The sequence below is a fragment of the Dipodomys ordii genome, unplaced genomic scaffold (assembly GCF_000151885.1).
Source record: "Dipodomys ordii isolate 6190 unplaced genomic scaffold, Dord_2.0 Scaffold35, whole genome shotgun sequence".
NCBI lineage: Eukaryota > Metazoa > Chordata > Mammalia > Rodentia > Heteromyidae > Dipodomys > Dipodomys ordii.
Window position 1 is genome coordinate 5245998 of NW_012267251.1, and position 15116 is coordinate 5261113.

At 36.8% G+C, this 15116-nt stretch overlaps 1 protein-coding gene across 1 annotated transcript in view; it reads right to left on the minus strand.

Moving 5' to 3' along the window:
- Positions 1–15116, minus strand: part of Dennd1b (DENN/MADD domain containing 1B) — a 177147-nt gene that overhangs the window by 89938 nt on the left and 72093 nt on the right. Inside the window, exons 6-9 of the mRNA XM_013017299.1 lie at positions 14306–14355; positions 11961–12080; positions 4633–4702; positions 3597–3720 (exon numbers count right to left, since the gene is read on the minus strand). Coding sequence (XP_012872753.1) covers positions 3597–3720; positions 4633–4702; positions 11961–12080; positions 14306–14355 — 364 coding nt within the window. The remainder of the gene's footprint in view (positions 1–3596; positions 3721–4632; positions 4703–11960; positions 12081–14305; positions 14356–15116) is intronic.

Consider the following 15116-nt stretch of genomic DNA (forward strand, 5'->3'; position numbering starts at 1 on the left):
CCCCCCGCAAAAAAAAAAAAAGAATCCTGAGAAAAGTTTCAAGTCAAAATAAGTGCATAACCAAAAAAGTGTCATATGACTATAAGATAGTATAAATATGTGAATATATATTCTTAAAATAACCATAGTGTATTATAAAAATAAAGCAAGAGTACATCAAAGTCTACTGGGATTCCAGAGTTTCTATGATGAATCACAATAAATATTTTTCTTAAAAACATCATCAAGTACATTATTTAAACAGTAATAATGGCCATTTTTAATGTTCAAAATTTTAAATGCATCTACTCATCTATACCCAAAAACAAACATTAATTAATTCCTCCAATGAACAAAGCAATTCAACAGTACATTCGAACTCTTATAAAAGGTCTACTGTGTAAAAGGCTGTGTTTCCCCAAAGTTCCACCAATTTTAATGCCCAGAATCAAAATACAGCTTAATGATCAAAAGTATGTTTTATTTTCTGTTCATAGTCATCTACAAAATTATTTTTATTATCTTGATCACATCAGGATACATTTAATTCCATCTCATCATTTTAAAAAATAGGAAAAGAAACATTCAACATTGGAGCACAGTTGAAATAAAGACAGGGCCGGTTGGCACAGATATATGCATGACTTTCCAGGGTGGAAAAACCATTAAGAGCAGCCACCAGAGAATCTCGTGACAAAAAGTGTGACCCGAATCTCATGCTGTGAATGTACTTCCACAAACCACTGAGCATGCCAGAATCATGCAGATCGGATCTCAGTTAACTACTTTTATTTGGATGGATTTTTTTTCTCTGTAAGACTGTACTTCATAAAACTGAGCTTTAAAAAGATAGTATAAACAGAAAATATATTTCAAGTGATTATTTTTTTTCCAGAAGTCAATTTGTCATTTCCCAGAGAGCTGGAGCAAGTGTTAAGGATCAGTGAGAAGAAAAATCAGTTTTCCGACTTTAGAATGATTTTTTTTTAACATGTCAGTGTCATTTAACTCACCGGTATTAGTGAGGGCTGATCTTTCAGAACTTGCTCACTGGCAATAAATATCTCTTGGTTCTTACAATATATGAGAGAAAAAATGAATATTTTACTTTTAAAGGGGAAGTGTGCACAAATATTTCCTGTGAATTTGACACAAATGCATGTAGCTACCTTATCCACTGGAAATACTTTACCCTAGAAAAACAAGCTAAAGAAAATATTTTTATAGATTGCATGGAGAATGTAGAATATAATAATAATTTGGGAAATGGTTTCAAAACAGTCATTTATATTACAAAATTAACTGTGCATAAAAATCTCTGATATTCTAGAAACCACTAATCTACTTGCAGGAAATTAAAAACTTCCATGATCATCAATTTAAATGTGACAACATAAAATTACAATCTTCTCTACTAGCTGGGGACAAGTGTTCCAGTCCCCAAATTGCCACTCACTGGTCAAATAGCACTGGGCCTATTACTTCAGTAACCTGGAGTTGAAAGCAAATGAAATCAGTAATGAACTTCATACAAAGGTGTCCAGCTTTTCAGACACTGTAACTTGAACATACAAGCTTGAAAAGAATACAATAACAATAAAAGCAAATAAATAGAAAAAAGAAACTACAATCCTTAAAACTACCATAGATTGCCAATTCAAGAGCCTACCTAGCCAAAAGATATCCTGGGAAATATTTATCATCAATCATCAGGAAAATGTCAATCAAAACCATAATGAGTTTGTTATCACGTCAACCCCTTAAAATGCTATACTCATAAAGATTTTTAAAAAGGAACAAATTCTGGAGAGAATATAAAGAGGAAGTCTTGTACATTATTGATGGGATGTAAATGAATAGAGCCAGTATGGAGCACATTATAAAGTTCCTCAAAATAGTAAAAATAGAACTGCCATATGATCTGGCAATCCCACCCCTAAATGTAGCGGAAGGAAAGGAAATCAGAATTTCTGCACTTGTGTTCACAGCACTGTTCACAACAGCCAACACACAGAATTGATATGTGTCTGTCAACAGATGCCTGGAGTTTTTAAGGGGTGTGTGTACACAAAAGAATACTACTCAGTCAAGAAAATAAAATCCTATGATCTGTGGCAGTGTCCAATGGAACCAGATAATTAGTGAAATAAGCTAGACACAAAAAGACACATAACTAGATGATTTTATTCTTCTGTGGAATCTAAAAAAGCTAATCTCATAGGAGCAGAGAAATCCAGTGCGATTATTCTCACTGGATCACTATGGTGTATATATGTGTAGTAAAGTACCCAAGAAGCTGGTTGAGCTACTGTATCCATTAAAAACAAAGTAAAACAAATTTGAACAGAACACATTTTTAAAACTTATTAATAATGCCTTCCATCACCTAAGCACCTACATTTTAACTCTTTAAAAAAATATGCTATTTTATGAAGGTTTTATTTCCAAAGAATGATGGCTTCTTTTTGGAAAACCAAGAGTTCTCTGGGTTGTTCTTGATCTTCCCACTCAGATCCCTGCATTCTTTGGCTTTGGCGATCCAAAGTCTGAGTTTCTCTGTAAGTGGTCTTTCCTCTAATTCTTCTTCATAGGCTGTGTGGGCAAATACACCTCAGCCTTTCCTCTATGCTCCTGATAATCAAATCTTCAAGTAGCTACTGCTATGTCTGCTGGTAACGCCCAAATTTGAATAAAAAATTCAAAGCTATGCTTCACTTTCCATTCCTCTAATCCCTTTCCCCCACCAAAAAAAAAACTGACCAGGTCCACTTTGGCAGTGGGCAGCAGAAGAGGGGACAGACAGGAGTTGGGAGAGGCTGCAGGAACACAGGGGTACAGCAAGCATGGCCAGCTGTAGGAACCAAGATACGACAAAATGCACAACTGCCATCACAGCACACATCTCTAGCTCCCTTTCTCTCAGTCTTTCCTGCACCATTGCCTTTTTTCTTCTCTATTGAAACAGAAGTTTACTATTAATTTGGATGAGACAGAATCAATATAAATAAATTTTAACCTTCTAATTGGAGTAACAAATTAATGAAGAATCCTAATTACACATTCAACATTTCATCATTAACTTGGAATGTTTATAACCACTCCAAACCTAGAAATGTGGTTTTAGATTTTTTTAAGGCACAATTAATAGATGAAGCATTTAATAGTAAGCGAGTCTGCCAAAGGGTCTGCCTTCCTTTGGCAAACGTCATATTTGCAGGGTGTGTGATTACACTAGGAACTATACTGAAGTGTGAGGAGACAGAAGGAGACACTTCTTATTCAGAATTTTCATCCTGCCTATTTTTCTGCCATTTTTACTCTTATTAAGTACTCTTCATTTTGGAAGGTGTAGTGGTTTTATGTGTGTTCCTCTTAATGTGTGTGGATTTCACTTGAAAAAAAACATATATTCCTTCCGACAAAATATCCTTGCAAGTTAGTTATTTTTGGTTCATCAATTTTTATTCTATAATTTAATAGCTACTAAACTACAAAACTAATACATCAACTTATGATTGTAGCACGTGGAACATCTCAAGAATATCACCAAGTAATGCTGGAGATATCACTGAACTCTGACTGGAGACAGAGGTGAGCGAACAAACAACTTCCGATGTTCTCGGGGGAGAGAGTATCATCACTGATTAAGTAAGTACTCACCACACTTAAGTTGACAGGAGTGTTTGCCTTTGGTACTGGGTGGTTATACAGTGACTTGAGAGTTTCATTCAAATCATTTTCCTGAAGCAAAGAAAAGTCCATTTAGTTAGTGAAATAAACAGTAAACTGCTGAGCACAGGCGGCTCATGCCTGTACTCCTAGCTACTCAAGAGGCTGACATGTGAGGATGGTGGTTGAAAAGTAGCCCTGGAAGAAAACTCCATGAGACTCTCATCTTCAACAAGCCACCCAAAAGCCAGCAATGGAGCTTTGGTGTAAGTGGTAGAGCACCAGCCTGGAGCAAAAAAGCTAAGGCCCCACGTTCAAGCCCCTGTTATCAGTGTGTGCACACACACATACACACACATGCAGATGCACGCACACACACACACACACAATTAAAGTGCCCTTGTATATTACTGGTGGGGATGTAAAATGTTCCAACCACTGTGGAAAATGCCATGGTGGTTCCTAAGAACCACATTATCCAGCATTTACACTTCCAGTTATCAGAGGAAAACCCTTAAAACCTGGTGGAGAGAGCTCTGCAACCAGCATCATACAAGTATTATTCACTGTAGCCAGAAGGTGGATGCAGGCTAAGTGTCTACTGAATAAACAGATTGCATAGCTTCAGTTAGACACATTATTCGGCCTTAAAAAGGAGATTCTGACCTATGCTACTATGGGGGAACCTTGACTGTTCCGTGCTAAGTAAAGTAAGCCAATGCCATAAGAACAAGCACTGTAATTCCACCCCAGGAAGAGGCACAGAGTCAGGCAGGCGCAGGAAAATGGTGGTGGCCAGGGCAGAGAGAAGAGAGGCATGGGCAGCCCTGGTGTTTTTCAAGATGAAGTTTCAGAGAAATGCAGTGGGACAGCTGAAGAATGTTAGAGATGCACCTAACACCACAGAGCCCCATGCAGAAAATAGCGACTACGGCACGTTTTCCATTGTGTCTATTTTAACACAGTAAGAAAAACATAACTTACCAGTTCCTTTACCAAGTAATCTGCCAGAGTATTTAGAAGCTTGTAATAGACTTCAAACCATGGCAGGTAACTGTTTTAAAAAAAAGTTATATAAATCTCTATGTATATATGTTCCTCAACACATAAAATTGATATATATATATATATATGTAGTCAAAATGCAGAATCAAGAAACAAGCCCTCAAACAACAAAATAAATAAAAACTAAAATACAATAAAAATAAACATCAAATTTACATACTGTTTCAAACAGGCTGATCATAAATAAGCAGAAAGAACTATACACCCATATTCTCTTCACCAGCACAAAATACTCACATGCTATCTTATCATTCATTATCATAAAACAAATTAGTCAAAGTTCTATCATGAAAGCTGTTTAGCATGAGCTTCTATTTTATACCAGTGCTATCTAAAATTATTTAATCCTATTTCATAGTAATCACTAATTGCACTCAGGATAAACATCACCCACCATGTGAATATATATATATACACATGTACACACACATACACACACATATGTGTGTATATACACGTATATACATACTAATTTTAAAGAGCTTTTAAGACACTATACAATGACACTGCACATGACCTATCGATGTTATGTAATTATAGGAAAAAAATTGAGAAATCTACCTCAGGAAGGTTTCTTCAAGTGAGCATGTATAGGTACTTATGTAAAGTATGAAGACACCTTAATTCCACTATGGAATCTAGCCTATGGGATCACCACTGTGCAGGTAAGCCTGTATTACAGGTGGCACAGGTAGTTCAGGTGGTCTGCCTGTCCACCTACTCATCATTATGCAGAATAACATGTATGCATGCCTGGGGCCCTGGGTTCGATTCCCCAGCACCACATAAGCAATAAGAAAAAAGCCGGAAGTGGCGCTATGGCACTAGCCTTGAACTGAAGAGTTGAGGGACAGCGCCCAGGCCCAGAGTTCAGGCCCCATGACAGGACCAAAAAAAAAAAAAAAATTATTGGGACTGGGAAGGTGGCTTAGTGGTAGAGCGCTTGCCTTGCATGCCTGAGGCCCTGGGTTCAATTCCTCAGCACCACATAAGCAAAAAGAAAAAAGCCGGAAGTGGCACTGTGGCTCAAGAGGTAGAGTGCTAGCCTTGAGCTGAAGAGCTGAGGGACAGCGCCCAGGCCCAGAGTTCAGGCCCCACAACCGGACCCCCCCAAAAAAAAAAAACAACAGAATAACATGTAATCACTCCTTTAAATATCACCGAACTTGCAGCTCTTGCTGGGAAACAGGAAATGTTTCTCTTGCCATTTCTCCCTACTTTAACTCTCATTTACTAAACTAGATCCTTTGTAAAACTTTCAAAACATATTAATGAGTTGGGCATGTAATACAAGTGAACTCTGTATTTGATCAATTCTTCAGAAATCATGTTTAAGTAGAATGGCAAGTTTCCAAGTAACTATTATTACAAATACCAGAAAGCCTATTCTAAAAAGTGTAAAACTACAAAAAGCTTTTAGACACCAAAACAAAACATTCTTTAAAGTTAAATTTAGTTTTGTTTGCTAAATCAAAGTATACTTCTATGAAAACTAAACAGTAAATCAGAAAATTATCTCCTTATTTAAAAACATGTAACATAACAGTGTATTAAAAACCAGCCCATACTTCCCCTCCAGAGAAACAGTAAATCAAAAATATACCACATTGCTGATTTTCAATTAACAGTCATTATTTCCCTCAAAGCATTAGTTTAATAAGCTAAGTTTTAAGAGAATACATTTTGATGTTCTTATTACATAATCGTTCATGGATGAGAATATAAGGATAAAAAATATTTAAGGAGCTGGGAAGGTGGCTCAGTGGTAGAGCGCTTGCCTTGCATGCATGAGGCCCTGGGTTCGATTCCTCAGCACCACATAAGCAAAAAGAAAAAAGCCAGAAGTGGTGCTGCGGCTCAAGGGGTAGAGCATTAGCCTTGAGCTGAAGAGCTGAGGGACAGCACCCAGGCCCAGAGTTCAGGCCCCACGACCAGACCCAAATATATCTATATCTGTATCTATATCTATCATAGATAGATATAGATATATATTTAAGACATCAGTGAATTGCACCTAGATAGTCTATCAGAATGTTTTCATGTAAAGTATGATTTATCTGTGATAATGAATGACACTTTTTGAATCAGTAGAAACCTAACATCTTAGCAAAAGTTGTAACAGTCAGGTAAACTACAGTATCTTTGCTCAGCAGAATAATATCATTGTTTAAAATGATGATTACAAATACTAGTACTATAAAGACACCTATCATATAAAAATGTATTTACCTAACTTTTGGTTGAATATATGCAATTACCTTTTGTGACTTCTGGAAATACCACTGGTAGAACATAGTAAAAAGGATATAAACAAAAAAGGACCAAATTCAAAATGTCACCAAATCTCTCAATTGTGTAAGAATTTTATCTGAAAATAGAACCATCTGCAAAAATGCACACTATAAATAGCATAACCTTTGTATGCTTATTTTTGTTTGGTTCTTAGGTAATTTTCAAACAATATGTGTTCAAAGCAGCAAATTAATTAAATTATATGCTTAAACTAATTGCCAATGAATTGAAAGGTTTTTCACTAAATCTTATACTTCCAAAGTTATTCCCAATCTGTTTTTTTTGTTCACAACCTACCACAAAAAGCCTAGAAAGTTTAAAGAAAAACCTATATTCAGAATGCTTAGAAGACTTGAATCTAATAATTTTCTTGAATAGTTAAACACTGTAAAGATAACTTCTTTTAACAAAAAGTAAATGTGCTTTAGACTTGTGAGTATACACAAATATAACAAATTATTCTGGAGGGCCAAGTATTTTAAAGTTTCATCGTATGATCACTTCCTTAATTTTCAACAAAGATGTAAGGCAGGCAGAAAACAGACATAATACAAATCCTTGCGCTCATTTTGCTGTGTAAGAGGATTTCCCCGACACTTGGACTTCCACTCCCGAGCTGATAAAACTTTTACATTCCGAAGTCAAAGGTTAAATAAAGGGAAGGAAATGGTTTTTGTCAAACAGTCAGGTAACCGCTAACACTGGATGATCAGCAGGAACCTAACAGAGTAATCAAATAAAAGCAAGGAAACTGCCTTTTTGGGTAGGAAAACGTCTGATGTCTAGAGGCTGTTTTTCTGTCTGGAAAATTGACACAAAAATGTGTAAAATTGAAACGTTCTGTTCCCTAAGGGATTTGCCCAAAGGAAGAGTGGGAAAGTGTCCAGGTTTGGGCTGAGTTAAAAGGGGCAAGGGGAACTACCAAGGCCGCGACATAAATCTGTCTTGCTTATTAGAATATTTCGTTTTGAACCCTTGGCGACAATTTTATAGTTGTAAAGCTACGTTAATCGAGTTAGGGGGGAAAAGGCATCTTGTGCACTTTTGCTAGCATATGAAAGCAATCCCCCCCACCAAAAAAAGTTAAGGCAATCCTGAGTACAAACAATGGGACAATTTAGTGATATCTCAGGGTATTTTTGAAGTCATGTCAGAGAAAGAATTAAATAAAACTTGTAACAATAACCCCCAAATAAGTAACAGTTTCCATATTACTCTGGAGTGAAATCTAACTTCTCTTCTAAAAAGGAAACAAAACTAATAGAAATTTAAGAAAGAACAAACAACAACATGTTGACCTATAAACATTTTTTAGCATAAGTCCAAGAAGGGGGAATAAAATAAACATTATTTTTCATGGCATGGTGCAGACAGTCTCACTTAGAACCTGAAGATAAACCTAAGTTAGCTGTAAACCTCCTAGTTCCTTCAATGGCTCACACACAGACCACTGCAGGAATAGTACTGGAAGTGACACAAGTCACAGAAGCAGAGAACCTGGTGCAGTAAGCAAACACTAAATGATGTTGCTGCTTATTAGCTTCATATTTAAGAGCCTAAGAGTCCTTGCTATTCAAAACTTCAACCAAAAAAGTTTATTTTTTGCTGGTGCTGATGAAAATGTTCTGTTTAGATTTTTGTAATAAAATCTTTTTAAATTCCTTCTATGTATTCACTACTTTTATTCTGACTACTCTTTTCCAAGAATCTAAAGTATTTTCAACTGTTTGGTATCAACGAAAACTTAAGAGACATAAATATTTTTCTTGTTAAAATTTGATATGAGTGCCAAGCACTGGTGGCTCATGCCTACAATCCAAGCTACCTAGGAGATTGAGATCTGAGGATCATGGTTTGAAGCCAACCCAGGCAGGAAACTCTATGAGACTTTTTACCTCCAATTAACCACCAAAAGCCTGAAATGAAGCTATGGCGCAAGTGATAGAACACTAGCCTTGAGCAAAGAAGCTCAGTGCCCAGGCCCTGAGTTCAACCCTAGGACCAATACACACACACACACACACACACACACACACACACACACTTTCATATCTATGAAACAAATTCACACATAAGCAGGTAATAAACAAGAAGATTCTGGGGGAAAGAATAACATTTACGAACAATAGGAAAACTGTAATGAGTAAGATATTACTGAGACAATGGAAGAAACACTTGTTAACTTTGCCCAAGAATCTTAATTCATTTGCTCCTGAGAATAAATATCAAAACCAATCCAGTATGATCTTGCTCCTGAGAATAAATACCAAAACCAATCCAGTATGATCTTGATGTACAATTCCTAAAAATACAGCAACTTCAATAAAGATATACTAATCTTATACAATCATAGCAAGGTATTAATTTTTTATATTCCTAAATCATAGCAGTTCAGGCAAAGATATAAGTAACTGATTAAATAACATAATCTGAAAGAAAATCATATTGGTATAAAAATCTCAATTTACAAGAAAGGAAAAAAGAAAAGCTACCAATTGTCAGATTAAACATGTACAAAAATTCAAGAAATGTATAAAGGATATAATGAAAGTCAATGGAACATTTCAATTCATGAATCACTTTAAATATATTCATCTATCTTACCAATTGTCATAAGTACTATAATTAATCCCTTATTTGATAAGCTATTTAAAAAATTGTAAATGTGTCTGAACAAGTCTTATGGAAACAAGACTCTTTACATTTCTTCTGTGAATAAATTTCTCCAGCACTTTGCTTGTTTTCCTATTGTTTTTATTTGTTTTATATATGTCTGGGTTTTTTTAATGTGCAGTACTAAACATTAAACCCAGGGCTTTTGTGCATGCTAGGCAGAAGCTCTACTTGACCTATGCCCCCTGCTCTTTGTTTGTTGTTTGTTTGTTTGTTTAATAGAGTCTCACCACTACCTTTCCCCAGGCTAGCCTTGAACTAAAACTCCTTCTGTCTCTTCCAAGAAGCTAGTTGGGCATTCTGGTGAGCACCACCATACTTGACCTCTGTTCTTTTTCTTAGTAATCTGTAGATGCTTATAAAGTATAGTTATTGACCTTCTGCTATATCGATTATCAACTTACCTCTACTAGTCAATTAATTTCTTTGTTAATATTTGTCAGCAAGCATAAGTTTACATCATCACCATTACACCACCCTGTCAGATTTCAGAATTTCATGGTAGGTACAAAAGGCTCTCACTACCAGCAATTTTCTTTATGCCAGAGGGATTTCTTTAATAGTATATTTAGTTTTAGGGTTCTGGTCAACAATGATAAGTTCTACATAAAGCAACGGAGAACCCAAGCCAGGTGGAAAACCGGGACTGGATTCCCACTCTTTGTCCTACGACAGTAACTCTGTGATGGATCAAAATCATTTGCTCAAAAATAACAAACACTGACGAGAGCTGGCATATAAATACTGACCTATCCACAGTCTTTTTCTGACTAAGGTGCTGATTTCTACTAATGCGTTCTTCACCGTCAGAACTAGATAGCTACCTGATTTACGGGCTACTCTCAAAGAACACCTCAGTACCCAGGCTCACAGCACAGACCGAGGTAAACCATTAAAACTTAAAGGGGAAATATTTTTCGAATTTACTAGAAAAAATAAGCTAGACAATGGAATTTTCCTCCATGATTTTTTTTCATGGAACTTTGATAACATGTCTATTTCTTACCTACCAGAAAGCACTGTCAAATGACCAAAAAAAAAAAAAAAAAAGAGGTATAAAAGGAAATGCACCTCACCCACTCTCCCCATTCCACAAGCCCCTCTCCACCACCCATCCAACCTCTCTACGGCTTGAAACATAGACTCTTCAATAATGTATATGTTTTAAATATCACTGCTAGGGAACCAAAAACACTGTGCTCTAAAAGAAAGAAGACATTCAGTTTGATCTAGAAAGCCATGACGCCGGGAAGATAGAAACCACCGTTTCTCCAGTTCCATCAACTGTTCTGAATCTATTAACATCTCACTGAAAGGTGCAGTGAGAAGCCATCAATTTTACACCCAGGGTTTCTCTGCACTATGAGAATTGACAGATTAAACGTAGCTCCTTCCTCTCAGCATTTCTGCAGGATCTAGGGTAGCTGCAGGGTAACAGTACAGAATCACCTGTTACCGATTATCTGCCTGGATTTGTGATGCACACTGCATTTCCAGGAGAGCTAACCTGTAGATGCCATCCTCTCCATGGTGACTCAGATCCAAGGTTCGCCCTCAGCTACCCACTGAATGGAGGAAGACGTGCTGGATGGACGGAAGTTGGTCAGGTGGGAACCGGTACCAGAGAGATCAAAGTATGGCTAAGCCCCTGCTACTTCACCCAGCTTGTTGCTGAAGTCAGAAGTGCAGGACCAAAGTAGCAGATGTCACCACTTCCCGATGAGAATTAGAAATAGCAACTTTTGAAAGTTTTAAAAAATCCAATCATCAAACAGACCCCTCAAACTTCTGCCAGCTTTCGGCTTTCCATCACCAGTCATTTTTGCTAAAGCAAAGTTGTAGTACAGTCAGACATGGCTCACATTTATTAAATTGAATATTTATATCCTGTTCAATATGTGCAACTCATACATTATTTGAGGTGATATGTTAATTTTCAAAAATAAATCCATAAAATCCAATCTTTAAAAGAGTTAGTTCTTTCAAGAAAAAGAATATATAATACTATATACATATATATAGTATATATTTATATATACTATGTTATTGCTAACTCATTACACCCAACTGGTTAATTAAATTATATGGAATACCAGGGAAATCACTTTTCAACATAACTTGAATTCAGAATGATGACAATGAAAGAAACAAATGCTGAGGGCTTCTTTTGTCTTGCTTATATTTTGGAGATCCCAAGCAGAACAAACACAAAAGACAGAGCTAATCTGTTGTGCAGGTACTTTTCTTTTGCTACTTTTTTTTTTTTAACTACTGTTACTTACCTCAGGATGCATAGACAAATTTTGCCTCCTGATGTGAGTCTGCAGAATCCGAATCTCTGCTTACTTTCTATGTCTGTCAGCACAAAGGTAAAGTGCTGTCCAACTTGGTTTTGAGACACCCTAAAACACAGCAACATCATGAAGCATTCAGCCTGGTGCGACATCTTTTTTTCAGAGAGACAAAGGCAACAAAATATTTCTCAATGGCATTGGTTCTACCTTCCCGATCACTTGGGTCCGGAAGCTAAAATTATGCTTTAAAACTAGAACAAGTATCAAATGTAAACTAAACCATGACTCAAACATCAAAATACCTTTGCTACATCTTGTAGGCTGGGCAACTTATTACTTACTAATTCATTACCAGGAAACTGGAAGGAGTGTACCATAAGTTTCATAAGTCTAAAAGTACTCATTGATATATTTTTTTTTCTGTTTTGGTCGGTCGTGTGGCTTGAACTCTGGGCATGGGGGCTGTCCCTGTGCTCTTCAGCTCAAGGCGAGCGCTCTACCACTTGAGCCACAGCGCCACTTCCGGTTTTCTAGTGGTTTATTGGAGATAAGAGTCTCACAGACTTTCCTGCCTGGGCTGGCTTTGAACCGCAATCCTCAGATCTCAGTCTCCTGAATGGCTAGGACTACAGGCGTGAGCCTCCAGTGCCTGGCAATATATTGTTTTAAATCTGAAGATAATATTCCCCAGTCTTCAGAAGAAGCCACCCATGGCTGCGCCCTTGTACTCAACTGCAGCCTCTCTTTTCCAAATTAAGGTTTTTTGTTTTTTAATTATTAATTGCCTAGACAGCAAATCAAGTTGTTTTAGAATCTAATGGCAGCCACCAACAGCCACTGCAGTTGCTTGGCCTGTTGACCCAAGGAAGCACCACACAAACCCTATCGCTATCGTTCTTCTTAACATTCTCTTTTAAAATTTTGAATATACTAAAGAACAATTTCTCAGTGCAAATAAGAAGACAGTCTCTACCGAAGAAGCATACTAGCTAATCTGTAAGGAATTTTTGCTTAAGAATCATAATACTATAACGGGTCATATTGCACTATAAGGGATAATACAAATCACTAGATAAATAATATTTCCTTCTATTTCAAACATATGAATATACTTTCTGGAACTGTCCTGTAACCTAGGCATTAGATAAATGTAATATAACTTCTAGTTCCTTTCCCAAAGTAAAATAGCCATAACACCCATACACTTCAGGTTGAAAAATAGCCATATGGATTTTTAAAAGAGAAATAAAGTACTACCAAGGTACCAATACAAACAAATTACTCTAACAAAAAAAAGTGCTGGATATTTAACAAATATAAGAAGACAGTCTTTAAAAAGTTTTATAAATTTTACTATGTTTATATAAGCTTTGTAAACTTCAAATAAAACTCCCAGTAACTGATGTGGCCTTTAGTGCTCAAGTTTTACAACTCTCTTTCATAGCTTTTCTTCCCCTATTTCATTCTTACGATTGATTTGGAAACTGTAATACAGGGGGTGAGCAAGGGGCATGGGTTGTCTCCCCAGAAATGAGGTAAAACAAGGGGTGTCATTTGTCAGGGTCAGACAGTTTATTTTTAATATAGTAAAACTTTAGAGTCTTACTAATCCTTTGCAAAGTATTTTCCTAGAAAAAGAATTTTCTTAAAAAAAAAAAAGAAAACAAACCTATCACACTCTTAAGAAAACTGATAATAGGGTGTGAAAATCACATGACATACAATAAATGACCTGTTATTATGCTCAGAGGGCTATGTATTCTACTGAATTCCAACTGCAGAATGTAGTTTGTTCCGTATCTGTGCAGTGAAATATTAACGTAATAATGTTTCCCACACTGCCTTCAGGAAGATCTCCTGTAGCCTCACCCAGTGCCGCACGCTTCTATGGAGGAAGCCGGCTGGCCCAGGAGATCACTAACCATGACAGGCCCAACGCTACGCAGATGGCCTCTCCTATTAGAAGGCACGAGATCGAAAACAGGCTCTCTGCATCTCACTTTCAAAGGCATCCTTTGAAGGCTCTGCTGCAAGATGCATATTTTTCTGCAACCACTTAAGATGCATACACAAAGAATACAAAAAAACAACGGAACCTGCTGCTGCTACCGGGCTAAGACTCCTAGCTGACCACAGTGGAGAAAAAGATACACTGGTCCAGTAGGCTTCCTCATTATTTAATTGTGAATCTCTAGTCTCCAGTGCTTCTCTGGAAACTGTAAGGATAGGGTATTATTTCATTTTGTAAAAATAAACAACAAAAACACGCAATCATTTGTAGAGAATTCGCTAAGATGGACTAAACTTATTTTCACTCCGGACGCATACCATACCTTTCCACGTCAAAGGGGAAACAGAACTTTGGCACACTCTGCAACACTTCCTACAAATGCAATGCAAAATAAAGAAGATACTTTAGCATATGTTTTTAAAGATGCAGTTAAAACTTTTTAAAAGACATTTTCTAAGAGAAGGGGGCGGGGGGGAGGGGGGAATAGAGGGGTAGTTGTTCTTTCGTTGTTCCTTTAAGCGAACTAGCACAGGTTCCTAGACTAAAATAATTGATTATTAAAAAGGAATTAAGTTTGTCTTGGGCAGATTGTACAGACAATGCTGCAGAGGCCCCAGGAGGGAGCAGCCTGGCCTGAAGGGTATTAACACCTTCGCATCCCCGCTGGGGTAGCCTTCAACAAGGCCATATGGATTTTACAAGAAGCACCACACCATATGGAGAAGCTCCGTCTGCTGCTACTTGTACCACAGGCTAGCCATTGGGACTTCTGACAGATCCTGGCTCAAAAATATAAATGTTGTTTCAATTAAAATGCAGGCAGAGAAAAGGGAAGGAGGTTGGCAGCAGAATGAATTACTGAGGGGTAAAATAACTCTCCGTGGCCCATACTCCAATAGTTTTTGTTCACATTTTTTTAAAAGACTATAGTGTAAGAAAAATAATATGTCTCAACATTTGATACGGTTTTCTTTTTCTAAATACTCTTAGAAATGTAAATATTGTTTAAAAAAGTAACCCTTTAAGCTAAACATAGCTCACTACTATTCTGTGTATTTTCCTTTAAATTTTACTTCATACTACAATCAGGGTTTCAATTAAACCTAAAACAAATTCTGATTTTAAAACCTTCA